Source organism: Taeniopygia guttata, chromosome 29, assembly GCF_048771995.1.
Source record: "Taeniopygia guttata chromosome 29, bTaeGut7.mat, whole genome shotgun sequence".
In the NCBI taxonomy this organism is placed as follows: Eukaryota; Metazoa; Chordata; class Aves; order Passeriformes; family Estrildidae; genus Taeniopygia; species Taeniopygia guttata.
The window spans coordinates 5,118,422-5,145,412 of record NC_133054.1 but is presented as its reverse complement, the minus strand read 5'-3'; the positions used below and the strand labels follow the sequence as shown (position 1 = coordinate 5,145,412).

General features: G+C 54.0%; 2 protein-coding genes across 2 annotated transcripts; one reads left to right on the top strand and one right to left on the bottom strand.

Moving 5' to 3' along the window:
- Positions 1-380: 380 nt before the first annotated feature.
- Positions 381-9,062, bottom strand: PFKM (phosphofructokinase, muscle). Its single transcript, XM_041711533.2, has 22 exons — positions 8,867-9,062; positions 8,032-8,105; positions 7,861-7,938; positions 7,375-7,564; positions 6,581-6,746; positions 6,460-6,504; positions 6,264-6,372; positions 5,571-5,666; positions 5,389-5,481; positions 5,170-5,295; positions 4,814-4,878; positions 4,667-4,730; positions 4,032-4,178; positions 3,339-3,409; positions 3,163-3,250; positions 2,809-2,961; positions 2,004-2,168; positions 1,856-1,917; positions 1,548-1,659; positions 1,331-1,430; positions 840-945; positions 381-739 (listed from the first exon to the last, which is right to left on the bottom strand). The coding sequence occupies exons 1-22, from the start codon at positions 8,955-8,957 to the stop codon at positions 592-594; spliced, it is 2,349 nt and encodes a 782-aa protein (XP_041567467.2). The 5' UTR covers positions 8,958-9,062; the 3' UTR covers positions 381-591.
- A 2,702-nt stretch (positions 9,063-11,764) lies between these two features.
- SENP1 (SUMO specific peptidase 1) lies at positions 11,765-21,515 on the top strand. The gene is made up of 16 exons (XM_030259362.4): positions 11,765-11,985; positions 12,673-12,745; positions 12,857-12,953; positions 13,368-13,503; positions 13,889-13,992; positions 14,666-14,901; positions 15,221-15,275; positions 15,430-15,468; positions 15,586-15,670; positions 16,544-16,693; positions 17,104-17,235; positions 17,692-17,895; positions 18,742-18,821; positions 19,217-19,301; positions 19,606-19,701; positions 20,303-21,515. The coding sequence occupies exons 1-16, from the start codon at positions 11,911-11,913 to the stop codon at positions 20,363-20,365; spliced, it is 1,710 nt and encodes a 569-aa protein (XP_030115222.4). The 5' UTR covers positions 11,765-11,910; the 3' UTR covers positions 20,366-21,515.
- The last annotated feature ends 5,476 nt before the right edge of the window (positions 21,516-26,991 follow it).

Below are 26,991 nucleotides of genomic sequence, written 5' to 3'. Positions count from 1 at the left end.
AAAAACCAAAATTTTGCAGGTCTGGAATTCTTGTGGGTGAAAAAAATCTTCTCCAGAGCTCCACGTGGAGCTGAGGGCTTCCCTCCCATCTCTTCAATATCTTCCTGAGGTGTCCCACCAGTAATTCACCCTTTGGTGTTGGTTTGGGGGGTTTTTTGGGATCTATTCCAGGATCCAACAGAAGAGCAGCTCTCCAAGGTGAAACCAAGCAGCTGAAAACTGTTATTGTTATTCTGTGGGATGAACCTGGGGATGAAAGCTCAAATTCTACCTTTTTTATCCCTGTCTGTTATGCTGCGCAGGGAAATCCTGAGGATCAGGAGGGATTTGGTGTCAGTGGGATCTAGGTTTGCCTTCCCATGGATTCACAGAGACCTGGAGCACTTGGACAAGCACTGAATTTATTGAAACATCTCCATTTTGTGACTTTTAACCCTAAAAACCTCAACCTCCACCACCCATCCTCAATTTATCATGACATCGCCTGGGGACCGCTTCTCAAAATCCCATAAATTGCCCCAAAAGCCGCAGGCCGCTGAGGGAAAAGGGGATTTTTGGGGTTCCTCAGGCTGGCAGTGGCCGCTGTCCCTGTCACACGGTGGCCTCGGGGACCAGGACCTTGCGGGTCAGGTGCTCCAGGTGCGCCGTCTCCGACGTGTCCAGCTCGATGTTGTACTTGGCCAGGATTTTGAGGATGGGCCGCAGCCTCAGCCACCACTGCTCCTTGGGGATGCGGTGCCTGCGGGGACAGGGCCAGGCTGGGGACACCCCTGGGGAGGGATCCCCGGCTCTATCCCGCTTTCCCGGGGCGGGGAAGGGAGGACAGGAGGGACACGCACTCGAAATCCGTCTGCTGGCGCAGCTCGGCGATGGGCTGGAACACCAGGCTGCGCTTGCGCATCCCCAGCAGGCACGCCGAGTCAGCCGTGTTGGCAAAGATCCGCCCTGGCAGGAACACGGAACGTTTGGGAACCTCCTGGAGGCGAGTTGGGAATACCTGGGGTCCTCCAGGACATGGGGGAAGGGTGGGAATGTCTGGGAATCTTCAGGGATGGGAGAGCACCTGGGAGGGGGATTTGGGAGTGTTTGGGATCCTCCTGGAGCAGGGGTTGGGAATGTTTGGGATGCTCCAGGAGGTGAAAAACCTGTGGGAGGGTAGGTTGAGAATATTTGGACCTCCAGAAACATGGGAGAGGAGGTTAGGGATGTTTGGGATCATCCAGGAGTGGGGAACACCCCCCAGAATCCGCTGGAGAGCCTTTTGGGAATGGTTTGGGAATGTAGGGTCACTCTGGGGTCCTTTTGGGATCCCCCATCCAGCAGCACCCACCATGCCGGGAGCATTCCTTGATCTTCCCGGTGATCCAGGCCACGGCCTTGGCGCCCATCTTGGTGCCGAAATTACGGTCAAAGGGGGTGGGGCTGCCTCCCTGCCCCAGGAGAATCCAGGATGAGCCAGTGAAATCCCCCAGATCCTGATCCCATTCTCAGGGAAATCCCCTGAACACCGTTCTGGGGGAATTCCCAAACCCTCACCCTGTTCCCACCTGCTGCATGTGCCCCAGGACGTTTTTCCGGCAGTCAAAGACCCCTTTGCCCTCCTCGGAGTAGAGGTTGTAGATGAAATCTGTGGTGTAGTTCTCATTGCAGCGCTCATTCCTACAGCAGGGACAGGATCAGGCCCAGATCCCACAGTTCACCCGTCCCAAACAATTCCACTGATCCCAAACAGCAGCACCACAAGACCCCAAATCTTGCATTTCTAACCCATCAGCACAGTGGGAGCCCAGTTCCCCCGATCCCAAACCCAGTCCCCGTGGGCGTGACACGAGGTCCCTCCCCAAGCCGGGCCCACCTGAGCACGAGCCCCCTCTTCACCGTGGTCTTCATCTTCTCTATCAGGTGGTCCACGTTGGCCTGCGGGGTCAGGAGTGGGGTCAGGAACGGAAACCTCATTCCACAGCCCCCTGGTGACACTGGGGACGGGACAGGGCTGTCCCCACCTGCAGGTCACGGCTGCTGAAGGGCTCCTCAAAGATGTAGGCGGCGTCGGCGCCGGCCGCCAGCCCGGCCATGGTGGCCAGGTAGCCACAGAAGCCGCCCATGGTCTCGATGATGAACACGCGGCGCTTGGTGCCTGCGGCCGACTGCTTGATGAGGTCACACGTCTGCAATGGGGACAGGATTTGGGGTCAGGAAAGGGGATTTAGGGCCAGGGGATTTGAGGGAGTGATTCAGGTCAGGGGATTTGGGGTGCCCACTGCAGTCTGCTTGATCAGGTCACATGAAATGGGGGATTTGGGGTCAGGAAACGTGGTTTAAAGTCAGGGGAGTTGGGGGATTTCCATCAGGGTCTCAGAGTGGGAGAAGTGCTTTGGGATCAGGGGAATTTGGGACTTCCACTGGGACCTCACTGTGGTGATGGTGTTGGGGATCAGGACGGATACGGGATACAGGATTTGGGATCCCACTGTGGTGATGGTGTTGGGGATTTGGGGTCTGACCAGATGGTGTCTGGGACGAGGGGATTTTGGGGAGGTATCTGGGGTCTCACGGTGGTGATGGTGTTGGGGATTTGGGGACGAGGGCGTTTTGGGGAGGTATCTGGGCTCTCACTGTGGTGATGGTGTTGGGGATCAGAGGCTATAGGATCGGGGTCTGACTGTGGTGATGGTGTTGGGGATTTGGGGTCTGACCAGATGGTGTCTGGGACGAGGGGATTTTGGGGAGGTATCTGGGCTCTCACGGTGGTGATGGTGTTGGGGATTTGGGGACGAGGGGATTTTGGGGAGGTATCTGGGCTCTCACGGTGGTGATGGTGTTGAGGGCGGTGTCGGCGCCGATGCTGAAGTCGGAGCCGGGCACGTTGTTGGAGACAGTGGCGGGCACGATGCACAGGGGGATGCAGAGCTCCTCGAAGCGTGCCCGGCCCTCCACCATCTCCAGGCCACCCGTGAACGCCTGAGGGACAATGGGGACATCAGCGACAATGCAGAGAGGAGAGGAACAGTGGCAACACTGACCACAGCCTAACCAGATGTGTCCCTCCAGCAGCTCCAGGCTGCCTGTGAGTGCCTGGGGGATCGCAAGGGGACACTGACCCCATCCTGACCATGCCCCAGCCATGCTCTGACCACACCCTGCTGCCCACACCCCGCTGACCTCAAAGCCACCGATGATGATAAGACCGTGAATGCCAAATTTGCTGATGTTGGCGCTGATCTCCTCAAAATATTTCTTGGGCAGAGTCCTGGGAAGGGAAAACTCCTCTGGATGAGCCTGACCAGAGGGGGACCCCAGAGAGACCCCAAACGACCCCACACAGAGTGGGGAGTCACCTCTTGGTGCCCAGTTTGGATCCTCCCAGCCCTGTCCAGCTGCCCACAGTATTCCAGCTGATCTCCTCCACCTGGGGATGAAACGGGGGTTTAGAGGGGTGTGAGAAGGATCTGGGGTCACACTGGCTCCCCTCGGCCCTATCAGAGTGACATTGGGGTCACACAATGTCCCCTGGCTTGGGGACAGCAACAGCTCAGACTCACAGCAAGGCTGGGGTTTGGGCAGGGGTTCAACACCCCCATCCTGAGGAATTCCTGAGGAATCTCCATCCCTGCAGTGCCACAGCTGCCCCTGCCCAGGCCCTTTTCTTGCACTCTTGTCCCACAGGGATCTCCCCATCCCAAAATCCAACCCCTCAAATCCATCCTGCACTTCCCAAACTCTATTCCCAGACTCTTTTTGCACTGGGATCTCCCCGTTCCAAAACCCAACCCTTCAAAACCGTCTCCAGTCCCTCAAACCCATCCCACACTTCTCACCCCCTTTTCCCACCCCTTTTCCCTATAGGACTCTCCCCATCTTCAAACCCATCATGCCCTGGCCACCCCTTTATCCCACAGGGATCTCCCCATCCCAGCTCCTTTCCCCCATAGGACCCTCACCATCCCAAATGCCGGACCCTCAAATCCATCCCAGCCCCATTCCCTGTAGGAATCTCACCATCCCCGCCCCGTTCCCCTCTGGACTCTCACCATCCCAAAGGCCAGCCCCTCGAAGCCGTCGTGCACCGCCAGCATCCGGTGGCCGTGGATGAGGCCGATCCTCACGGTCGCCCGCACGGCCGCGTTCATCCCCGCGGCCGGAGCGCCCACGTTCATCACGGCCACCGTGTACCCGCTCTGGGGACAGGGACGTGGGGATTGGGGTGTCCCGGGCGGGATTGGGGTGTCCCGGGTGGGATTGGGGTGTCCCGGGCGGGATTGGGGTTAGATTGGGATGGGATGGGATGGGGGTGGCATCCATGCCTGGGGTGTCCCAGGTGAGATTGGGGTTGCATTGGGATGGGATGGGGGTGGCATCCATGCCTGGGGTGTCCTGGGATGGAATTGGGGTTGGATTGGGATGGATGGGGGTGGTATCTGTGCCTGGGGTGTCCCAGGTGAGATTGGGGTGTCCCGGGTGGGATTGGGGTGTCCTGGGTGGGATTGGGGTGTCCCGGGTGGGATTGGGGTTGGATTGGGATGGGATGGGGGTGGTATCAGTGTCTGGAGTGTCCCAGGTGGGATTGGGGTTAGATTGGGATGGGATGGGGGTGGCATCCATGCCTGGGGTGTCCTGGGATGGAATTGGGGTGTCCCAGGTCAGGCCCCTCTCCCGTGCCCCCTACCTTGGTGGCAGGCGGGCGGATGTGAGCCAGCAGCTTGTAGACATTCCAGTTGTTCTGAAAGCTCCTAAAAATTGGGGAAATTGAGGTTTTAGAGACATTTTGAGGACATTGAAGTTACAGGAACAGGGACATGGAGGTGCCACCCACCGGCCTCGCAGCTTCACCGCGTCCTCGAAGCGTCCCTCGTTCATGGCTGTGGTGACATCCTTGGTCTGGGGGCACAGAGGGGGATTGGGGTGGGATCTGTCCCTGGGGTGGGACGGGGGGGGGGGGCTTGGTGTGTCCTGGGTGGGATCAGGGTGTCCTGGGTATGGTTGGAGTGTTTTGGATGGGATTAGGGTGGAATGGGGTGTCCTGGGGAGGTTTTGGGGTGTCCTGGGGTGGGATCCATCCCTGGGGCAGGCTTGGGGACGGTCCCTGGAGGGTTTGGGGACATCTCAGGTGTGGGAACCATCGCTGGACTGGGTCTGGGGCCACTCCCAGTGTCCCCCATCCCCACTCACCACCTGGACACACTCCATGAGGGGCAGGCGCACGGCCTGGTTGCCGGACAGACTGACCACGCAGGCCGGTGTGTCCGGTGTCCCCTCCAGCAGTGCCATCACGGCCTCCACGCCCATCCTGCTGGCCTGAGGGGACACGGGGGTGTCACCTCCCAAGGGGGGCTGTCAGTCACTCCAGGTCCCCTCATCTGGGACTGGGGTGAGGAAGGAGGTGCCCACCAGGATGCGGTCGAAGGCTGAGGGGGTCCCCCCACGCTGGACGTGACCCAGGATGGTCACCCTGGTGTCGTACCCCAGACGTTTCACCACCAGCTGCGGGGACACAGGAGAGTTTCGGGACTGGCCCCAAAAAGGAAGGGGTCAAAGGGGGCTGTCCCCCATGTCCCCCTGTCCCCACTCACAGATTTGATGTCATCTGAGGTGATGGCCTTGCCGTGCTTGTCGATGGCGCCCTCGGCCACAATGATGATGTTGAGCCTGGAGCCGCCGTCACGGGTCTGGGGGGATCATGGAGTGGCAACAGAGGTGGGGGGAGATCATCCATCCATCCATCCCTCCATCCTTCCTTCCATCCATCCCTCTGTTCATCCATCCATCCATCATCCATCCATCCATCCATCATCCATCCATCATCCATCATCCATCATCCATCATCCATCCATCATCCATCCATCCATCCATCCATCCATCCATCCATCCATCCATCCATCATCCATCCATCCATCCCTCTGTTCATCCATCCAACATCCATTCACCCATCCATCCATCCATCCCTCCATCCTTCCTTCCATCCATCCCTCTGTTCATCCATCCATCCATCATCCATCCATCATCCATCCATCATCCATCCATCATCCATCCATTGTCCATCCATCCATCCATCCATCCATCCATCCATCCATCCATCATCCATCCATTGTCCATCCATCCATCCATCCATCCATCCATCCATCCATCCATCCATCCATCATCCATCCATCCATCATCCATCTATCATCCATCCATCCCTGTGTCCATCCCTGTGTCCATCCCTCACCCATCCATCCCCCATCCATCCCTCCATCCGCCCACCCCGTGTCCATCCCCCGTCCCACCTCAGCCAGCCTCCTGCACAGGTGCTCCTCCCAGTCATCCTCAGGAGGTGACTCGGGGATGAAAACCCAATCGGCGCCGCAGGCCAGGGCTGTGATCAGCGCCAGGTACCTGAAATGGGGCCAAAAACTGCTTTTGAGCCACTTCTCCCAATTTTTGGGGTGACAAGAACCCCTCCCAGGTACCACCAGGACGTACCCGCAGTGCCGCCCCATCACCTCCAGCACAAAAGTCCTCTGGTGGCTGCGGGGACAAGAAAGTGTCACTGACCCGAAACAGGACCACCGGGGGGTGGGAACAACAGGGGCGTCCTTGTCACCTCTGCGCCGTGGTGGTGATGGCGTCCACGATCTCTATGATGCGGTGCAGCGCCGAGTCGGTGCCGATGGTCATGTCGGTGCCGCAGAAGTCGTTGTCGATGGAGCCCACCATGCCCACGATGTTCAGGTGGCTCGAGCGCTGCGCCTCCTCTGCCGTGATGCCACCTGGGGGGGGTGGGCAGGAAGGGGACGTCACCATCAGGTGGGCACTCGGCGGGCAGAGGTGTCAAAGGGATTGTTTGGGGGGAGAACACTCAGCTTTGGGTGACAAAACCCCATGGTTTGTGTAGGACACCTTGATCTTGCAACCAAAACTCTTTTGGAGTCACAAACCTTCCCACACCCTCCTTTCCTGATGTGCGACCCCCCCAAAATGTCCCCTTGGGGGGAAGCAGTGCCACAAATACCTGTTTTGGGGGAAAACCCCAAATTTCTGAGTGCTACACCCTGGTTTTTTTAACCACACCCTCTTTTCCTTCAGTGTCCCCCTTAAAACATCTTCAACAGTGCCCCAAACCTCCATAATTGGGGAAAAAAACCCCAATTTTTGAGTTTCACATCCTGATTGGAAACCAAACCTTTCCACACCCCCCGTTCTCTCTGTCTCCCTTCTCCAAAATGTCCCCCTGGGGAACAAAGGTGTGCTAAACTTCCATAATTGGGGAAGAACCCCACGTTGGTGTGCGAAAACCCAAATTTTGGTGTGCTTTTGAATCCAAACCTTTCTCTTTTGACCCCAACCCTTTCCCTCTGCCCCCCTCCCTCACCCCAGGGCGGTTTTGGGCTCCCGTACCGGTTTTGAGCAGCTCTGCCAGGAGCCCGCCCCACTCGGCGCGGAAGGTGTCGGCCCCGGTGAGGCTGCCGTCGCCGCCGATCACGCACAGGTTGGTGATGCCACGCTTGACCAAGTTCCGCGCGGCGCGGAGCCGCCCCTCGCGCGCGCGGAAATCCTGGCAGCGCGCGCTGCCGATCACCGTGCCACCCTGGGGACGGCGGGGCGTGGGTGGCCGTGGGGTGGCTGTCCCTCCCTGTGTCCCTCCCTGTGTCCGTCCCTGTGTCCGTCCATCCGCCCGTCCCATCCCTGTGTCCGTCCGTGTCCACCCTTCCCTTCCTCTCCCCATCCCACCTCTGGTTTGGGTCATTTTCTGCCAAGCCCAGGCTCAGACTGGAACCAGTGAGGGACAAACTGGGACCAGTGAGGACCACACCCAGTGCCCCCCTAGCCCAGGAGGGGATCCCCCAGTGTCCCCCTCTGTGTGTCCCCTGTCCTGTCCCTCACCAGCTGCAGCATCATGGACACACTCTCCCACGTGGCCTCCTTGATGTGGTCACCGCCGTCCACCAGCCCCTGGTAGCCCTGGGGGGAGCAGAGTGGACAGTGGTTAAATGACACCTTTTCCCAAATTTTGGAGCGGGGCCGTGGAGTTTTGGGATGGGGGCTGACACTGACCTCACACACGAAGAACACCTTGGCCCCGGTGTAGATCCCCACGCGCACCACGGCGCGCACAGCCGCGTTCATCCCTGCGGGACAGCGCGGTCGTTCTGTCACCCCCCCGGAGATGTCCCCAAAGCCGAGCCCCTGTCACCTCCCTGCCACTGTCACCCACCAGCGGACACCCCCAGTCCGTCCCCCCCGTGCCCCCCTGTCTGCCCCCTCGCAGCTGCCACCGCCTGGGTTATTTTTGCCCCGGTGACCTTTGGTGGCAGCGCCTGACAGGGTGACAAACACGGGGGGGGGGAGGGGACACTCCGAGGGGGGGGCCCATGGCCGAGCACCCCCATGTCTGTCCGCCCCCCCCCACCATCCTTGAGACCCCCCCACCCGGAAAAATCCCAAATTTGGGGATGAATCCTTAGAATTTTGGGGCAAGCCTAATTATTTTGGCTCGATGCCGAAGAGTCACCGGTGTCCATTTGGAGTCCCCTGCCCGAATTTTGTCACTGTTGTTCCCCCCTGCCATTGCAAAACTCCCCCCGAGCTCCACCTCACCCCAAAATCCAAGGTCATTCCCAGAACCTCAATCCTGGGAAAACCCCGACGGCTGTGGGATCAAAATCCTGAGTTTTACCTCCACGGGAGCGGTTTTAGGGACTTGGGGGGGGCTTTTTAGGGATTTGGAGGGAATTTCAGGAGGGATTTGGGACGGAGGTTTTGGGATCCCAGGGATTTCGGGGTCTCAGGGGATTTGGAGCGTTTTGGGGGGAAAGGGGGGAAATTCGGGGGGATTTGTAGGGATTTCGGGCAGGGTTTTGGATTCCGGGGGGCTTTGGGGTCCTCTTACCCTGCGCGTCCCCCCCGGAGGTGAGCACGGCGATGGCTTTGCCGACCCCCAGGGTCTCGGCGTGCTGGGGTCCCGCGGGGCTCGGGGGCATTTTCCTGCCTGGAAAAAACCGGGAAATTCGGGCAAATCCCAAGGCGGGAAGGGCGGCTCTGTCCCTCCGGGAGGCGCTGCCAGCGCAGAGTGGCACGGCCGGGGAGGGACACGGGGACGGGGACGGGGACACGGGGACAGCCCCGCCCGGGGGGGCGCCGGGGGACTCCTTACTGGGACTCCTCCTTACTGGGACTCCTCCTTACTGGTCCCAGTCTCTATTCCCTGCTGGGGCCAGGCTGTCCCTGCTGGCGCCGCTCTCTCCTTACTGGTCCCAGTTTGTCTTTACTGGACCCAGTACATAGTCTCTCTTGTAGCTGCTCCGTCCTTCTTACTGGTCCCAGTCTCTGTTCCTTACTGGTGGCAGTCTGTCCTCAGTGGTCCCAGTCTGTCTTTACTGGTCCCAGTTTGTTTTCCCTGTGGGAGCTGCCCTGCTCTCCTTAATGGTCCCAGTCCGGGGCCAGTCCGTCCTCACTGGTCCCAGTCTCTGTTCCCAGCAGGAGATGCTGTGTCCTTACTGGTTCCAGTTTGTCTTTACTGGTCCCAGGCTGCATTCCCTGTGGTTACTGAGCAGCCCTCCTTACTGGTGCCAGTTTATTCTCCTTACTGGTGCCAGTTTGTCCTTACTGGTGCTGCTCTCTCCTTACTGGTTCCAGTCTGGATTCCCTGTTCATCCCAGTCTCCATTCCCTGTGGTTACTGGTCTGCCTTCCTTACTGGTGCCAGTTTATCCTCCTTACTGGTTCCAGTCTGTCCTTACCAGTCCCTGTCCGTGTTCCCTGTGGAACTTGCTCTGCGCTCCTCACTGGTTCCAGACTCTTTCCTTACTGGTCCCAGTCCCTGTTCCCTGCCTCTCCCAGTTCTGGCTGGCGGGTGGCCCCAGTGCAGGGGCATTACTGGTGCCAGTCCGGGGCTGTTACTGGTGCCAGTCCGGGGCTGTTACTGGTCCCAGTCCCCGTTCCCTGCCTATCCCAGTTCTGGCTGACTGGTGGCCCCAGTCCGGGGCTGTTACCGGGGCCGGTCCGGGGCTGTTACCGGGGCCAGCCCGGGGCTGTTACCAGTGCCAGTCTGGGGCTGTTACCGGGGCCAGTCTGGGGCTGTTACTGGGGCCAGTCCGGGGCTGTTACCGGGGCCAGTCTGGGGCTGTTACCGGGGCCAGTCTGGGGCTGTTACCGGGGCCAGTCTGGGGCTGTTACCGGGGCCAGTCCGGGGCTGTTAGTGGTGCCGGTCCGGGGCTGTTACCGGTGCCGGTCCGGGGTGTTACCGGTGCCGGTCCGGGGCTGTTACCGGTGCCAGCCCGGGGCTGTTACCGGTGCCAGCCCGGGGCTGTTACCGGGGCCAGTCCGGGGCTGTTACCGGGGCCAGTCCGGGGCTGTTACCGGGGCCAGCCCGGGGCTGTTACTGGTGCCGGTCCGGGGCTGTTACCGGGGCCAGCCCGGGGCTGTTACTGGGGCCAGCCCGGGGCTGTTACCGGGGCCAGTCCGGGGCTGTTACCGGGGCCAGCCCGGGGCTGTTACCGGGGCCAGTCTGGGGCTGTTACCGGTGCCAGTCCGGGGCTGTTACCGGGGCCAGCCCGGGGCTGTTACTGGTGCCAGTCCGGGGCTGTTACCGGGCCAGCCCGGGCGCTCCCGGTCCCTCCCGGGGCCGTTCCGGCGCGTCCCCGCTGCCCACCGGGAGCACTGACCTGCGGGGCGCCGCCGGCCCGGCCCGGGCGGGAGGAAGGACGGCAGGAGGAGGAGGAGGAGCAGCGCGGCCAAGGAGAGCGCGGCCGGGGCCAGGAACCGGCCCAGCCCCGGGGACGGCCCCGGGGCCACCGGGAGCGCCGCCATGGCCCGGGGACAGCGCGGGGACACCGGGGGGGGACCTGGGACTGGCCGCAGGAGCGGCGGAATGGGATCGGGGTACCGGGATCGGGGAATGGGATCGGGTAACGGGATCGGGGTGACGGGATCGGGTAACGGGATCGGGGTATGGGATCGGGTAACGGGATCGGGTAACGGGATCGGGGAATGGGATCGGCTGTGATGGGATCGGGATATGGGATCGGGGTATGGGATCGGGGTAACGGGATCGGGTAACGGGATCGGGGTAACGGGATCGGGGTAACGGGATCAGCTGTGATGGGATCGGGGTAACGGGATAGGCTGTGATGGGATCGGTTCTAATGGGATCAGCTGTTATGGGATGGGCTGCAAATTTTGGATGTAGGGACAAGCTGTAACGGGACTGACCACAGGGAAAACTGGAATGGGATCAGCTGGAATGGGATACTCACACACAGTGACCCCCTAAAAGATGACACCCTCACAGGGTGATGCCCTATGGGGTACCACCACCCCCCCCCCGAGTGACCCCCCTATGGGGTCACAACCCCACAGAGTGACCACCCAACACAGTGACCCCTATAGGGCCACAGCCCCCACAGAATGACTCCTATAGAGCCGCAGCCCCCCACAGAGTGACCACCCAGCACAGAATGACCCCTATAGGGCCACAGCTACACAGAGTGACCCCTATAGGGTCACAGCCCCCCACAGTGACCCCTGTAGGGTCACCCCCCCCCCAGGAGGACCCCGCCCCTCCGCGCTGCCGCGCTGCACCTCCGAGCCGCCAGGCGGCGCTCTCCCCTTCCAGCCGCTCGCTCCCCTCCTGTTGCGCCACTTCCGGCGGCGTCTCGCCTCCGGCGTTCACTTCCGCTTCCGCCATCCCCTCCCCGCCGCCGCCGCGGAGCCCGGGAGAACCGCGCGCGCTCGGGCCGCTTCCGGTTCCATTTCCGCTTCCGGTCGGGCCGGCTGAGGGGAGCGAAGCGGCGGCGGCGGCGGCTCCGGGCCCCGCTCCGCTCCCGGGTCCCGCTGCGCTCCCGGAGCCCGCTGCGCTCCCGCTGCCCTCACACCGCGTTCCGCCGCCGCCGCCTTTCCCCGCGCCCGGTTCCGCCGCTGCCCGGCTGCCCGCCCCATGAGGATGGAGGCCCGGGAGGCGGCGCGGGCCCGGCCCAGCCCGGCCTTCAAGGGCTTCGGGGCCGACAGCAAGGTGAGGAGCGGGACCGGGGCGTTCCGGGCCCTTTCCCACCGGGCCGGTTCCTTCGCTCGCGGAATTCCAGCGGGATCCGCGCGGGAAGCGGAATTTGGGATCCTCTGAGACAATTCCCCCATCCCGGGGTGCTCCTCCAGCCGCGGTTTCCTTGGGAAAACCCACCCGGAAAACCCCAAATTCAAATCCCAAGCCCTTTTTTGGGGGTTTTCCCGCTTCTCGATGTGGGAATTCCGCCTGGAATCTGCCGGGAATGCGGAGCCCAAGTGTGGGACCCACCCCGGCTCCAGAGCTGCGAAATTCGGGATTTTTCCTCCAGTTTTGGGGTTCTTTCTACTTCATAAAATCTGGGAATTGAGACCCTTAAAAGCTGAAAGTTGTGGGAGTTTTGGGAGCTGTGATCGTTGGGAATCGTGAACTTTAGGAATGGTGAATTCGGGGAAGTGTTGATTTTAGGAATTGGGAATTTTGGGAATTGTGAAGTTTAGGAATGGTAAATTCGGGGAATTACTGGTTTAGGAATTGTGAATTTTGGGAATCATGAACTCGGGGAATTGTTGATTTTAGGAACTGGGAATTTTGGGAAGCACCCTTCCCTTTTCTCTGTAATTTTCCTGGGCTCTTCCCTGACATTTTCTCACTTCCAAGCAAAATATCGGAATTTTTCCCGTTCTTTTTTCCCCCCAGTTTTTCCTCCCCAAACTCAGCAGCTTCTCCTGCCCCGCTGGGAACTCCTCCTGCTCCCTCAGCTACGCCCCAGGTGAGTTTTCCCTCTGGAATTTGGGATCCGGGGGTGTTTTCCCTAAAAACAACCCCTGGAAAAGGGGAAATTTGGATTTTTTCTGGGAATTCCTGGTGGTTTTCCCCTTAGAAATTCCTGAAAGATTCCCGGGAGCCAACGGGCAGTGGAGGAGCTCCAAACCCCGGGGGAGCCGAGGCTCCTTCCTGGAGACCCGGAAAAATTCCAGGTGGGTGCGGCAGATCCTGGATTCCCAGGTTTTAATCGATATTTTTGGGGTTTTAATTTTAGGATTATTTTTTTCTTTTTGAGAATCTTGGGATTTTAGCGTGGTATATTTTCTTTTTTTGGGGGCGGGATTTTTTGGTGGCTGTAATTTGTGATTTTGGTTATTTGGGATGGGGTTTTTGAGATTTTTCGGTGGGGTTTGGGATTCTTGGTTTTTTTTTTTAATTTTATTTGGGATTTTTGGGGGGGGTGTTGGGATTTGGGGGGATTTAATGGGGGGGGGTTGGGGATTTTTTTATGGGGTGGTTTTATTTGGAATTCGGGGTGTTTCGTTTCTGCTTTTGTGGTTTTATTTGGGGTTTTGAACCAACGTGAAGGTTCCCAACAAACCTGCGGTGTTTTTACCTCCTTCCAGCGGGAATTCCAGCACTTTTGGGGGAAAATCCGCCCTCCACGGAGCCTCCTTCCCCCTGAAGCCGGCCCCGAGCCCCTCCTGGAGCCGCCGCAGCCCCAAGAAGGCGCCGCGGCGCTTCCTGAGCGCGGCCGAGGAGGTGAGGGGCTGGGAACGGGGAATTAACGGGGAAATCCTGGGAAATTAGCAGGGAAATCCTGGGAAATAAATGGGGAAATCCTGGGAAATTAGCAGGAAAACCCCAGGGAAATTCCAGGAAATTAAGGGGAAAATCCTGGGAAATAAACAGGGAAGCCCCAGGAAATTAACAGGGAAATCCCAGGGGTTTTGTGGGATGGGACTCAGGGGTCAAACCCGAAATTGCTGAGGGTTTCCAGCCCTAAATCCCAATTTCTTGGGGTTTTCCTCAGTGTTGCCTTGTGGGATTGCAGCGGTTCCCTGATTTTGGGGGGATCCCTCGGGCTCAGTGGATCTCGGGGCTCTGACAGGAGTTTTTGAGTTTTTTCTGTGCTCGCTCCCCGCAGACGGTGCGGGAGGAGGAGCGGGAGATTTACCGGCAGCTGCTGCAGATGGTGACCGGGAAGAGATTCTCCAGCTGCAAACCCGCCCCGCTGCTGCCCTTCCACCTGTGAGCGCCCCAAAAAATCCCAAAACCTGCCCCAAATCCCACAGAACCTCAAAATCCCTGCTCAAATCCCACAGAACCTCAAAATCCCTGCTCGAATCCTAAAGGATCCCAAAAAACCCTGCCTCAAATCCCACAGAACCTCAAAATCCCTGCTTGAATCCCACAGAACCTCAAAATCCCTGCTCAAATCCCACAGAACCTCAAAATCCCTGCTCAGATCCTAAAGAACCTCAAAATCCCTGCTTGAATCCCAAAGAACCACAGAAAACCCTGCCCCAAATCCCACAGAACCTCAAAATCCCTGCTCGAATCCCAAAGAACCACAGAAAACCCTGCCCCAAATCCCACAGAACATCAAAATCCCTGCTCGAATCCCAAAGAACCACAGAAAACCCTGCCCCAAATCCCACAGAACCTCAAAATCCCTGCTCGAATCCCAAAGAACCACAGAAAACCCTGCCCCAAATCCCACAGAACATCAAAATCCCTGCTCAAATCCTAAAGGATCCCAAAAAACCCTCTCCGAATCCTTGAAAACCACCAAAGACCCAGTCCAAATCCCAAACCTCTCCAAAAACTTTCCTAATCCCAAAGAAATCTCTCCCCAAATCCCAAATCTCCAATATTTTTCCCAGGAATTTCCCTAACTGGGGTTTTTTATTTTTTTTTGCAGCTCCCGCTGTCCCCGTTCCGGCCCCTCCTTGCCCCCAGAGGCTCCCAGGGATGATCCCGAGGCACTGGAAATTCACAAAATTCCAGGTCCTGTTCCACATTCCCCGGAGCCACCCCAGAATTCCCAAAATGCCCCCCTGGGCCCCTCTCCGGGGTTTCCTGGGGGGTTCCAGCCCCGGAATTCCGCGGCCCCGCAGCAGCGGGAGGAGGAGCCGGGAGCCGAGGCGCAGAGCAAAGGTAAAGAGTCCTGAGAATTCCAGGAAAATATTCCAGGAAAATGGCAGAAATCCCCCCAAAATACCAAAATTTCAAATAAACGCCCCCCCCAAAAATTTGAAATTAATTAAGGAAAAAAAGAAAGCCCAAAAAAGTCCCAAAGCATATACCCCAAAAATCCCCAAATCCCAAATGAAATGAAAACCAAATCCCAGATATCCCAAACCATGGGAAAGGGATTTAAATTCCGTGCCCAACCCGGGGTTTTTATTCGGGATTGGGAAGTATTTGGGGTAGGAATTGAAGGGAACAGAAATCCAGGTATTTTTCCCGCTTTTAGGGTCAGATTCCGTCATTTTGCTCAAGGTCAAGGATTCCAGGACTCCAGCTCCAAGGTGAGGGGTGGGAAATGAGGGAATTTTGGGGATTTTCAGGGACACGGGGAGGTGACAGTGAAGAGGGACAGGGTGAGAGTTTCGGAAATGAGGGAATTCTGGGGAGATTCTGGGATTTTTAGTCACTTCCAACCCTCCTTTCTCCCTCTTCCAGCCTCCCCTTTTTCCAGGCTGAGCTATGGATCAAAGAGCTGTGAGTTAATATTCCCTGCTGGCTTTTCCTGGGATTTTTGGGGTGGAAAATTGAAAAATCCCGTTTGGTTTTTTTTTTTTTTTAATCAATTTGACCATTAATTTCTGTTTTTTCTAGGACCAGTGTCTATGATTCCCGAGCCAGAGAGAGGTGGAGGCAAATAGAGGAGCAGAAAGCTCTGGCCCTGCAGCTCCAGAGCCAGGTGAGAATTACATGGAAAAACACCCTGGAATGGGACAATCGTGGTGGGGGGAGAAAAAGTTGGAAAAACAGGAGAAATCAAGACTTTGTTCTTCCCAGTCATGGGATAAACAGCAAGGAAAAGCAGGAAATGACAGGAAATTTTAGCACTGGGAGGGCAGTCAGGGCTTGGAAAGGAGTCATGGAAATCGGGGAAAAATGCAGAGTTGGCACTTGAGGACAGGGTTGGGTGGCTTAATTGCACAATTCCAGAGGTTTTTCCCAGTTTGGCTGGTCCTGAACCCTCCTTTTCCCCATGCCAAATGTGTGATTGCCCTGCAGGGAGGGTTAATTCCACAATCCCAGAGGTTTTTTCCCAGTTTGGCTGGTCCTGAGCCCTCCTTTCCCCCACTGTGGTTGCCCCGCAGCGGCTGCAGGAAGGGTTAATTGCACAATTCCAGAGGTTTTTCCCAGTTTGGTGGTCCTGAGCCCTCCTTTCCCCCCCTGTGGTTGCCCCGCAGCGGCTGCAGGAAGGGTTAATTGCACAATCCCAGAGGTTTTTCCCAGTTTGGCCAGTCCTGAGCCCTCCTTTCCCCACTGTGGTTGCCCCGCAGCGGCTGCAGGAAGGGTTAATTGCACAATTCCAGAGGTTTTTCCCAGTTTGGCCGATCCTGAGCCCTCCTTTCCCCCCCTGTGGTTGCCCCGCAGCGGCTGCAGGAAGGGTTAATTCCACAATTCCAGAGTTTTTTCCCAGTTTGCCTGGTCCTGAACCCTCCTTTTCCCCATGCCAAAGGTGTGATTGCCCTGCAGGAAGGGTTAATTGCACAGTTCCAGAGGTTTTTCCCAGTTTGCCTGGTCCTGAACCCTCCTTTCCCCCCCTGTGGTTGCCCCGCAGCGGCTGCAGGAGCGGGAGCGCTCCGGGCAGGACCTGGTGGATCTGCACCTGCGCGTGCCCCTGGAGAAGGAGATCCCGGTGGCCGTGGGGCCGGAGGGGCCGGAGCGCGCCCGGCCGCAGCCCGACGAGGAATTCCCGGAGATCACCGAGGTGGGGCTGGCAGCGGGGTGTTTGTAAAGCTGGGGAAGCAGGGTTTGCCCAGGGAAGGGATTCTCCTCACTGTTGATCCCTCCCTCCAGTAGGTGATGGGTTTTTTCCTGAAATCCACAACCTGCGGGGAGAAAACATCCTTAAAACGGCCAAAAAAAAAAAAAAAGAAAAAAAAGCAGGATATTTCACACCAGAGATGATTCCCCCCCACAAGAATCCCCGTTTCCTGCTGTGTTTGTCATCCCTGAATGTCTAAATTTGGGCACGGGGATGGAGCCCTGCGCCCTCCTCCCGTTGGATTCGTGGCGTAAGGGAATCGATGGGAATCAAGGGATTCATGTGTGAGAGTGAATTTGGTGTCAAACCCTCGGGGATTGGGAAAACCAGGAGCTGTGTCTGCCCTTGCGCAGGAGATGGAGAAGGAAATCAAGAGCCTGTTCCGAGGAGGGAACCAGGACGAGGTGCTGAGCGAGGCTTTCCGCCTGACCATCACCAGGAAGGACATCCAGACCCTCAACAACCTCAACTGGCTCAACGACGAGGTGCAAACCCAGAAATTCCCCTTTTCCACCCGTTTCCAGCAGCTTAGAAAGGATAAATGGACGGGGTGGGTGCTGGGAGGGGATCTGTGGGTTGGGATTCCACCCTGGAGTGATAAATCCATGGGGAAGCTCCATAAAATAAAAATTGTTTAATTTGTGTGGGGGATTAATGATAGGAGGAGGATGGGATGGATGTGAACAGGGAAAACAACAAGTAAATCTTAAATATAAACTTAAATAAAGGCAAATTCCTAAAAATCCTTGGGTTTTTTTCCCCAGTGTTTTACTATTGCAAACCCCCCTGGGTTTTTTGAAGGTTTTGATGCAAATCTTTCTTTTGAGGGGGTTTATTCCCTAACTTTACTCAGGACCACAAATCCAAATGCCATCATTAAACAATTTAAAACCTATTTTAAAAATCAAAAATCCTGTCTTGTTTTCCCTTTCTTTTCCCAGATCATCAATTTCTACATGAATTTGCTGATGGAGAGGAGCAAGGACAAGGACTTGCCCACAGTCCACGCCTTCAACACCTTTTTCTTCACCAAATTAAAGACTGCAGGGTACCAAGCTGTGAAAAGATGGACAAAAAAAGTGGATATTTTCTCCGTGGATCTGCTCCTGGTGCCCATCCACCTGGGAGTGCACTGGTGCCTGGCTGTGAGTGCCTGAATTATCCCAAAAAATATTCAGTTTGGGGTTTAGGGCTGAAATTCCCTTGGTTTTCAGTGATGCTGACAGGGAAAAATTTGTGTTTGTGACTCAAATCCGAGTTTAAAGGGAAATACAAAGGTAGGAGCAGCTTTTTGTGGGGTTTTTAGTCCTTAAATTCAGCCTGGAGGTCATTTTAGGGAATTTATTCCCTTGGGAAGATCTGATTTCCCCGTTCCCACCAACTCCTGGTGCCACAGGATCTTGTTAAAGAGATTTAGGCCACAGATATTTCACTTTTCCCCTTCCTTTGTCCCATCCCCTCCCCTGGCCCTGGGATCCTGCAGGGATTTTCAGCTCCTTTAGCAAAAACCTCCTCGATTTATTAATTCCTGCTTGAATTGTTAATTAATTCCATGGAAAGTAGGTAATTTCCAGCACGAATGGCATGGGAATGGGGAGGGAAAACACTGAGAACCACCCAGAGCAGGGCCTTGAGAGGTGGGGCAGAAGTTTTGTAAACCTGTGGGGGAAATAATAATAATAGTAATAATAGTAATAATAGTAATAATAACAAAAAAAATAATGGCTAATTTAGACATTCAGGGATTACAAACACAGCAGGAAATGGGGGTTCTTGTTGGGGAATCCTTCTCTGATGTGAAATATCCTGCTTTTCTTTTTTTGCAACAGGAGAATTTTATTTTATTTTATTTTATTTTATTTTATTTTATTTTATTTTATTTTATTTTATTTTATTTTATTTTATTTTATTTTATTTTATTTTATTTTATTTTATTTTATTTTATTTTATTTTATTTTTTGGCCCATTTTAAGCAATTTTTCTCTGTGCAGGTTGTGGATTTCAGGAAAAAAACCATCACCTACTACGATTCCATGGGGGGGATCAACAGTGAGGCCTGCAGGATCCTGCTGTGAGTAAAATCCCTTCCCTGGAAAAATCCCCCTCCTGCTTCCCCAGCCTTGCAAACACTGACTTTGCCCATTTTTGGGCTCTTTTGGGGTCATTTTTGGGCCCTTTTAGGATCATTCTTAGGTCCCTTTAGGGTCATTTTTTGGGCTCCTTTAGGGTCATTTTTCCTCCCTTTTTCAGGCTCATTCTCCCCTTCAGGATGTGAAAAATTCCTTCTCTTCCCTGGAATTCCCTCCCACAAATCCCAGGAATTCTCTCCCTGTTTTTTTGCCCCATGAGATTCGGCCTCTCCTAATCCAATTTTAGATTTTTGGGGGGGGGAACATCCAGACAGAGAAAACCTCAGAATTGCCATTTTTCCATGAATCCCAGCTTTTCCCACTGCTTTTCCCACAGGCAGTACCTGAAACAGGAAAGTTTGGATAAGAAAAGGAAGGAATTCGACACCAACGGCTGGGCTCTGCTGAGCAAGAAGAGCCAGGTTTGGACAGCCCAGAATTCCCGAAGAATTCAGGATTTCCTTGGATTCCTGACCCTTTTGGGGCTTTATTGTTTCCCCTCAGGGATTCCTGGGAAGACAAGGAGGGAACAAATCCCAAACAAATCCTTGCGAGAGGAAATTTTCCACAGGGATGGGGTCAAGGGGGAAGGGTTTAGGTGGGAATGGAGGAAATTCTGGAAAATCCTGGGACCTCCCTGGTTTTTGCAGCAGGCCGTTCCCCCAGATTTCCCTGGGATTTTGGGGGATGTGGAGGTCTGGGGATGCTGATTCCCGTTTTTCCCAGGAGATCCCGCAGCAGATGAACGGCAGCGACTGCGGGATGTTCGCCTGCCGCTACGCCGAGTGCATCTCCAAGGACAAACCCATCAACTTCACCCAGGTACCCATTCCAGGGGCTCCACGTCCCCAAATTCCCGCCTCGCAAACCCCCAGCAACAGGAAAAGCCCTGCAATTCCTGTGGTTCTCACCCAATCCCAAAGAATTCCCAGCTCGTTTCCCATTCCCAGCCCCCCGCGGGGAATTGTCCCCAAATCTCTGTCCCCAGTCCCTGGGAAAAGCTCCCAAGCCCCAGTGCCAGGGAAAATCCCAAACGTTCCCCCCAAAATCTGGGACAAATCCCCCCCATTCCTACCCAAAATCCCAAGGAATTCCTGGGTAATTCCCATTCCCAACCTCCAGGGATATCCCACTTCCCTCCTCCAGCATTTCCAGATCCCAATACTCCCAAATTGCCTCAGGTCTCACCAGGAAAACCCCAAATTCCCCGAAATCCCAGCAAAATCTGGGATAAATTCCACTATTTTTTGCCTGAATCCCAAGAAATTCCCAATTTTTTCCCCATTCCCACAACCCCAAAGCCCCAAATTTCCCCCTTTTCCATTATTTTCCATGGGGAAAAAGCGTGAATCTGCCCCCGGACGAGCAAACCCTGACCAAAATTCCCTTTTTTTCCCATTTCTCTCCCCAAAAATTCCCAAAGCAACACATGCCCTACTTCCGGAAGAGGATGGCCTGGGAAATCCTGCACAGGAAGCTCCTCTGATGCCAGAAAAATCCTGGAATTCCACGGATTTGGATCAGAAGAGTCCCAGGATTGTCCTGGGGACGCAGCCAAGGAACTCCGGGTCCTGCTCTTCCCAAACCCCCCTCGGATTTGGGGGGAATAGAAAAGTTTGGAAGCACAGTTGGGATTTTTTGGAGTTTCTTTCCCTCTTTTTTGAGATTCCAGGATGGACTTTCCCGCTTTTTGGGATGGGGAAATTTGGGGATTTTGGGGCTTTTTGCAGGTGGATTTTTGGGAAAAGGGAGGCGCCTCCGTGGATTTGGGTTGGAGAAATGCGGATTTGGGAAAAGCAGGGGAAGGGTTTGTTTCTGGAGGGAACTTCTGGGGATTATTCCCATTTTTTTTCCACCTCATTCCCAAAGTTTGGGGATTTTATCCGTGGGAGAACCTGGATTGGGATCCCTGGAATAATTCCTGCTTAAATCCCATTTCTTCTTCCCAAATTCCTGCTTTTGGGCGTATTTTCCAGGATTAAGCTCTGGAATGCCAGAATTCCTCTGGATTTATTCCCAAACTTTGCTTTTCTGAGGGATAAATCCCAAAAGCTGAGCAAAATCACGGATTTTTGGAGAATTTTTAGGAATTTTCCCCTTCCCTTTCAGGCTGCTTCATCCCAGCAGCTCCTGTTGCTTTTTCCAGTTGCTTTTCCCACTTTTTCCTGGAAAAAAAAAATCCTCCCAAATCCCAGGAACTGTGCAGAACCATGGGAAAAGCCCCAAAAGCCTGGAATTCCTACAGTTTTTCCCAAAAAAAAGCCAGGATTTATTTGGGGAGCTTTGCCCACCCTTTTCCCTGGATTAATTTACTCATGAATTTTTTTGGAGCTTCCCAAACCTCTGGATTTTCTCTTCCTGGTGGAACAGAAGATTATTAAGAAGAAAAGTGGGGGGAAATCCCAACTTTTTGTATTTTCCCTCTCCTGCAGGAGCTGGGAATTTTTTCTATTTTTCCCGAGCTGGGAGCTGAAGTTTTGTACTGAATTCCCAAATTTTTGGAGCCCTTTTCCCCCTTTTTTCCCGGCCCTTTGTGTCCCTTTGGATCCCAAATTCCCTCCCCTGTTTTATACCAGATTCATTTCCTACTTTTTTTATCTTTTATTGAAATAAAAGATATGGAAAAAAAAAAAAAAGGAATTGTGGAATTTTCCTGCTTTTTGTGCTTGGTAATGATGCATTTTAATTATGAATAGGTTATAAATGTGTGATACATTTAATTTTTTTACCAACTCCTAATGTGCTGCGTAACACTGCTCAGATTCTGTGGGAATCCCGGGAAAAGGGTTTGGGGTTGTTCATCCTCAGCTGCAGAAATCAGGGAAAGTGCCCCAAAAATCTGGGAAAAATGCCCCATAATCCAGGGAAAATTATTCCAAACCCAGGGAAAATCACCCAAAATCTGGGGGAACACCCCAAAATCCAAGGAAGATGCCCCAAATCTGAGGTGGATGCCCCAAAATCCATCAGGAATGACCCCGAATTCCCCGGGAACCCCCTGAAATCCCGGTGGGAATTCCCTCCCCGCCTCCAGGTGACAAAAAGGTCCCTTCACACACACCCCCCCCCCCACTGGATCCGTCGCTATTTTTAAAAAAATTCCCAGAAAAAAACTGGGATTTGGGATAAAAGCGCCTTTGTTGGGCCGCGCTTGGGGCTGGCAGACCTCGGCCCTCCCGGGAATCCCAAATTCCAAAAAACTCCGGGACACACGGGAGGCGGCAGCGCCCTAAAAACAGGGAAAACACCCCAAAATCCTGGGAAAATGCCCCAAAATCCTGGGAAAATGCCCCAAAATCCTGAGAAAATGCCCCAAAATCCTGGGAAAACGCCCCAAAATCCTGGGGAAATGCCCCAAAATATACAGAGAATGCTCCAAATCCCGGGAAAATGCACCAAAATCCTGCAAAAATGCCCCAAAATACCCAGAAAACGCTCCAAATCCTGGAAAATGCCCCAAAATCCCGCAAAAATGTCCCAAAATCCCGCAAAAATGCCCCAAAATACAAAAAGATGCCCCCAAAACAGGGATGCCAGTCCCAAAATCAGACAGAAATGCCCCAAATGCAGGAAAAATGCCCCAAAATCCAGGAAATTTCCCCTAATTCAGGGTTGGGACCCCAAATTCTGAGCTGGGGGACCCCAGAGTTCAGAGCTGCCCCTACAAGCCCCTGATTTAGGGGCATTTTGGGGGCGTTTTGGGTCATTTTGGGTCAATTTAGGTCATTTTTAACCCTAAATCTAGCCAGGTCTGAGTTACCCCCCACCCCAACCCCCGGTTTGGGTCATTTTGGGGTAATTTTTGGGTAATTTTGGGGCATTTTTAAACCCCAAGCAGGGCATTTTAACCCTCCAAACCCCAATTTTGGGGTCATTTTGGAGTCATTTTGGAGGTGACTCCGGGGTAATTTGGGGTAATTTTTCACCCCAAACCCCCCAGGTCGGGGCTGCTCCCTCAAAACCCCAATTTTGGGATGATTTGGGGTAATTTTGGGTCGTTTTTAACCCCGAGCAGGAGCAGGGTCCTCACACTCCAGGAATCTCCTGATCCTAATTCCTCCTAACGACCCCGACCCCATTAATCCCCCACAGGCCTGAGCCCTCATTAATTAATTAATTAACCCACAGCCCCGCTGGGCTTTTTTTATTGGTTTTACCCAAAAGCAAAAAAAAAAAAATCCCAAAAAATCCCCAAAAAATCCCCGAACCCGATCTCCCTTCAAACCTTGGGACCCTCAGCCCAGCCCCCATCAAAAAATCCCTTTTAGGGTCGGGGTTTTTTTGGGATTTTGGGTGTTTTTGGTGGTTTTTTAAATTTTTTTTCCCCTGGATTTATTTATTTTTTGGGATTTTTCCGGTTCTGGGACACAGGGGCGGCTTTGTCCCCGTGGCTTTTGGGGCCCTGGCACGGTGCCACCCCAAATAGGGATTTTTTTGGGACGGGGGGATGGGAGAATTCACCATCAAAAGGATCCAAAATCCCGGAGTTTTTTCTGCCTCTTCCTCGCTCCAGACAGGGAAAAAAAAAGGAAATTTTTAAGGTTTGGAGTTGGACGAAAATCCTGAATTTCAAACATTTAGGGGGCAAAAAAATCCCAAGTTTTGGTGGGGGGATCCTAAAAATTGAAAGGGTGAAGTGACTCCCCTGTAACGCAGAGTGAAAAAATCTGGGAATTCTGGGGGGAAAATTTTGGGAATGGGAAAAATCCCTTAAGAGACAGCAAAAAATCCCAAAGTACCCCTCAGTTAAATTCAATTGGCAACGTTTCACCCCAAATTCCCAATGTTTCACCCCAAATTCCCAGCGTTTTGCCCTAAAATAACCCAAAAAAAAACCCACATCAAAAATGCCCCCGAAGATATTTTAAAAATATTTTATAAAATACACAAATATATTTTAAAATGCACCAAAAAATTAAAAAAAATTTACAACCCCAAAAATATAAAAAATACACAAAAAATACCCCCCCAAAAATACGAATATTCACGAAATAGCCAAAAAATGCCAAACTATAGGTGAAAAATATGCAATGTAAAAAATATTCAGTAAATACAAAAGCCCCAAGAAAAAATAAAAATAATATACAGAAATACCCTAAAAATATACAGAAAATAATAACAAAAAAAAATCTAAAAACAATTACAAAAAACTGCAAAAAAAAAAAAAAAAGAAAAAACATTAATAAATAAAAAATAAATCAAAATAAACCAAAATAAATCAAAATAGCCCCCCAAAAAAATCCCCGGTGGGGCTCGGCGCCCTCCCCCCCGCTCCCTGAAAGGATCCCTTTGTACCTTTCCCAAAAAATCGCCTTTTCATCCCAAAAAAGGGGGAGGAGGGAAAGGAGAAGGAGGAGGAGGAGGAGGAAGAGGCCACGCGAGGGGGAGAAAGGCTTTGACCTCATCCCACAAAAATTCCCGGATTTTTCCCCCAGCTCGGGCCCCTTCCCACCTTTCCAGGGGGAAAAGGGACAAAGGGGCTCTGTGCGACAAAACCCCCAAAATTCGGGTGAAAAAGGAAATTTTGGGGATTTTCTCGCCAGGAAAAGGAGGGGAAGGGAAGACCCTAAATGGAAAAAAAAGGAATTTGGGATTTTTTGGGGTTTTTTAAAGTTTTAAAAGCAGATTTTGTGTCTCTACAATTAATTTTTTAGGGGGTAAATTCACCCCAAAATCGAGTTTTCTGTGAGGCGAGGGGTCTGCAAAATTGCTTTTTTCGCACAAATCCGCAGCAAAATTGGGGATTTTGGGGGTTTTGCATCCCCTAAAAAAAATCAATTAGAGGCTCAAAAATTTACATTATTTTTATAATATTAAATATTAATTTTTTAATGGGAAATGTTATGGGATAATTAAAAATATGGAGTGAAATGGCTGCGAAATTAGGAGGAAAAAGTAAAAATTGAGGGTTTTAGGGGGACAAAGATCGTTTTTCTGCTCCTCAATTCCAAAAGGAACCTCGGAAATATTTGGGGCCAGATCTGAGGTTATTGCAAGGTGCCAGAGGGGAAAAAATGGAATTTGGGGAGTTTTTGTGTTGGAAAAAAGCTCTTTTAGAAGGGAAAAATAAAATAAATTCCTGGCTCAAACCCCCCGTGAAAGAAATCCCCCTCCGGGTTTGGGGTTTCCATGGGATTGGGAAAGGGGAAAAATCAGAGGGAAGGGAGGAAATGGGGGGAAAAGTGGGGGGAAATTTGAGGGGAAAAGGGGCAGAAACTGGGGGCAAAAACGGGGTGAAAATGGGGGGAAATGAGGCAGAAATTGGGGGAAAATTGGGTAAAAATGGGGCAAAAAAGGAACAGAAATGAGGGGAAATAGGGGAAAATTGGATTAAAATAAGGCAAAAGGGGGTAAAAATGGGGCAGAAATGAGGTTTAAATGAGGTGAAAATGGGGGAAAATTTGGGTTAAAACGGTACCAAAATGGGGTAAAATGGGGCAGAAATTGAGGGGAAAATGAGCCAAAATGAGAAAAAATAGGGCAAAATCGGAGTAAAAATGGGGTAAATTTGGGGTAAAAGTGGGGAAATTCGGGGTAAAAATGGGTGAAATTTGGGGTAAAATGGGGAGAAATGGGATAAAAAATGGGGGGAAATGGGAAAAAATGGGAAAAGCTGAATTCCCCCTCCGCTCCTGGAGCAGTTTTGGGCCTAAACTGGGGGATTTGGGGAATTTGGGGGAAATTGAGTCCCAAATCCGGCGGGACAGGGCCGGGTGGTGGCACCGGGGGGGACACCGGGGGGGGACACCGGGGGGGTCCCGGTCCCGGGGGTTCTGGGGGGGGGGGGGAACCTGAGCCGGTCCTGGCCCGGCACTGTCACCCAGAAATCGGGAAATTGGGGAAAATTGGGGGATTTGGGGGGATTGGGGGGGATTGGGGGAATTGGGGAAATGGGGAATTGGGGAAATGGGGATTTGGGGATTTGGGGGAATTGGGGGCATTGGGGGAATTGGGGGCATTGGGGGCATTGGGGGAATTGGGGGAATTGGGGAATTGGGGGAATTGGGGGAATTGGGGGAATTGGGGAATTGGGGAATTGGGGGAATTGGGGATTTGGGGAATTGGGGGAATTGGGGAATTGGGGAATTGGGGAATTGGGGAATTGGGGAATTGGGGGAATTGGGGAATTGGGGAATTGGAGGAATTGGGGGAATTGGGGAATTGGGGGAATTTGGGGAATTGGGGAATTTGGGGAATTGGGGAATTGGGGATTGGGGAATTGGGGAATTGGGGATTTGGGGATTGGGGAATTGGGGAATTTTGGGAAATGGGGGAATTGTCGCCGTCCCCGGAGCTGGGGAGGGGTCGGGCAGCCCCTCCCTGCCCCTTTGATTTATTCCCGGTTTTTCTGTTCCATCGGAAAGCGGCGGCCCGAGCCAAGGGCTGGCCCCGGGCCCGGCCAGATCCGGCCACGCCGAGCGCGCTTCCACCTGCCGGGGCTGGGATCACCCAAATCCCCAAAATCGCCCCCAAAACTCCTCCCAAACCCCCCCAAATCCCGCCAAAAAAATCCCCACAACCTCCCCCAGAATCTCCCCCAAAATTCCCTCAAAACCTCCTTAAATTCCCCTCAAAAACCCCTCCGATCCCCCCCAAATCCAGCCCTGACTCCCGAAACTCTGGGGGGGTTTTAGGGGGCACTGGGGAGAATTCGGGAGGGGTTTAGGGGCGGGGATGGTCCCGGCCCGATCCAGTTGGCGATTTGGGGCAGGGCTGAGCTGGGTTTGGGGCTGGGGAGGTTCCCCGTGCCCCCCGCGCTGATCCCAAAACCGCTGCCGGGAATTCGGGAATTCCGCCGGGAATGGGACAAGGAAAGAGGGGAGGGGTCGGCCCGAAGGGGGCCCGGAGCGGGGCGGGATTTGGGGACCCCGCAGGGAGGTGGGGGAGGACGGAGCTGGGGGGGGTCGGGGGGATCCCGATTTTCCCGGGAGCCGGGGATGGGATGGAGTAAAAATGGGATGGGATGGGATGGGATGGGATGGGATGGGATGGGATGGGATGGGATGGGATGGGATGGGATGGGATGGGATGGGATGGGATGGGATGGGATGGGATGGGATGGGCCGCGCCTCCTCACCCCCCGCATCCCCCCAAAGCCCTCATCCCCCAAAC

Excerpts from the sequence above, each read along its gene's own strand:
- PFKM (XM_041711533.2), bottom strand. The coding sequence starts at position 8,957 with ATGCCCCCGAGCCCCGCGGGACCCCAGCACGCCGAGACCCTGGGGGTC. Across the intron at positions 7,939-8,031 it reads AGGTGTTCTTCGTGTGTGAG|GGCTACCAGGGGCTGGTGGA; the intron begins GTCAGTGTCAGC and ends TGCTCCCCCCAG. Across the intron at positions 5,482-5,570 it reads CCTCAGATGACATCAAATCT|CTGGTGGTGAAACGTCTGGG; the intron begins GTGAGTGGGGAC and ends GTGTCCCCGCAG.
- SENP1 (XM_030259362.4), top strand. The coding sequence starts at position 11,911 with ATGAGGATGGAGGCCCGGGAGGCGGCGCGGGCCCGGCCCAGCCCGGCC. Across the intron at positions 11,986-12,672 it reads GCTTCGGGGCCGACAGCAAG|TTTTTCCTCCCCAAACTCAG; the intron begins GTGAGGAGCGGG and ends TTTTCCCCCCAG. Across the intron at positions 19,302-19,605 it reads TGCTGAGCAAGAAGAGCCAG|GAGATCCCGCAGCAGATGAA; the intron begins GTTTGGACAGCC and ends CGTTTTTCCCAG.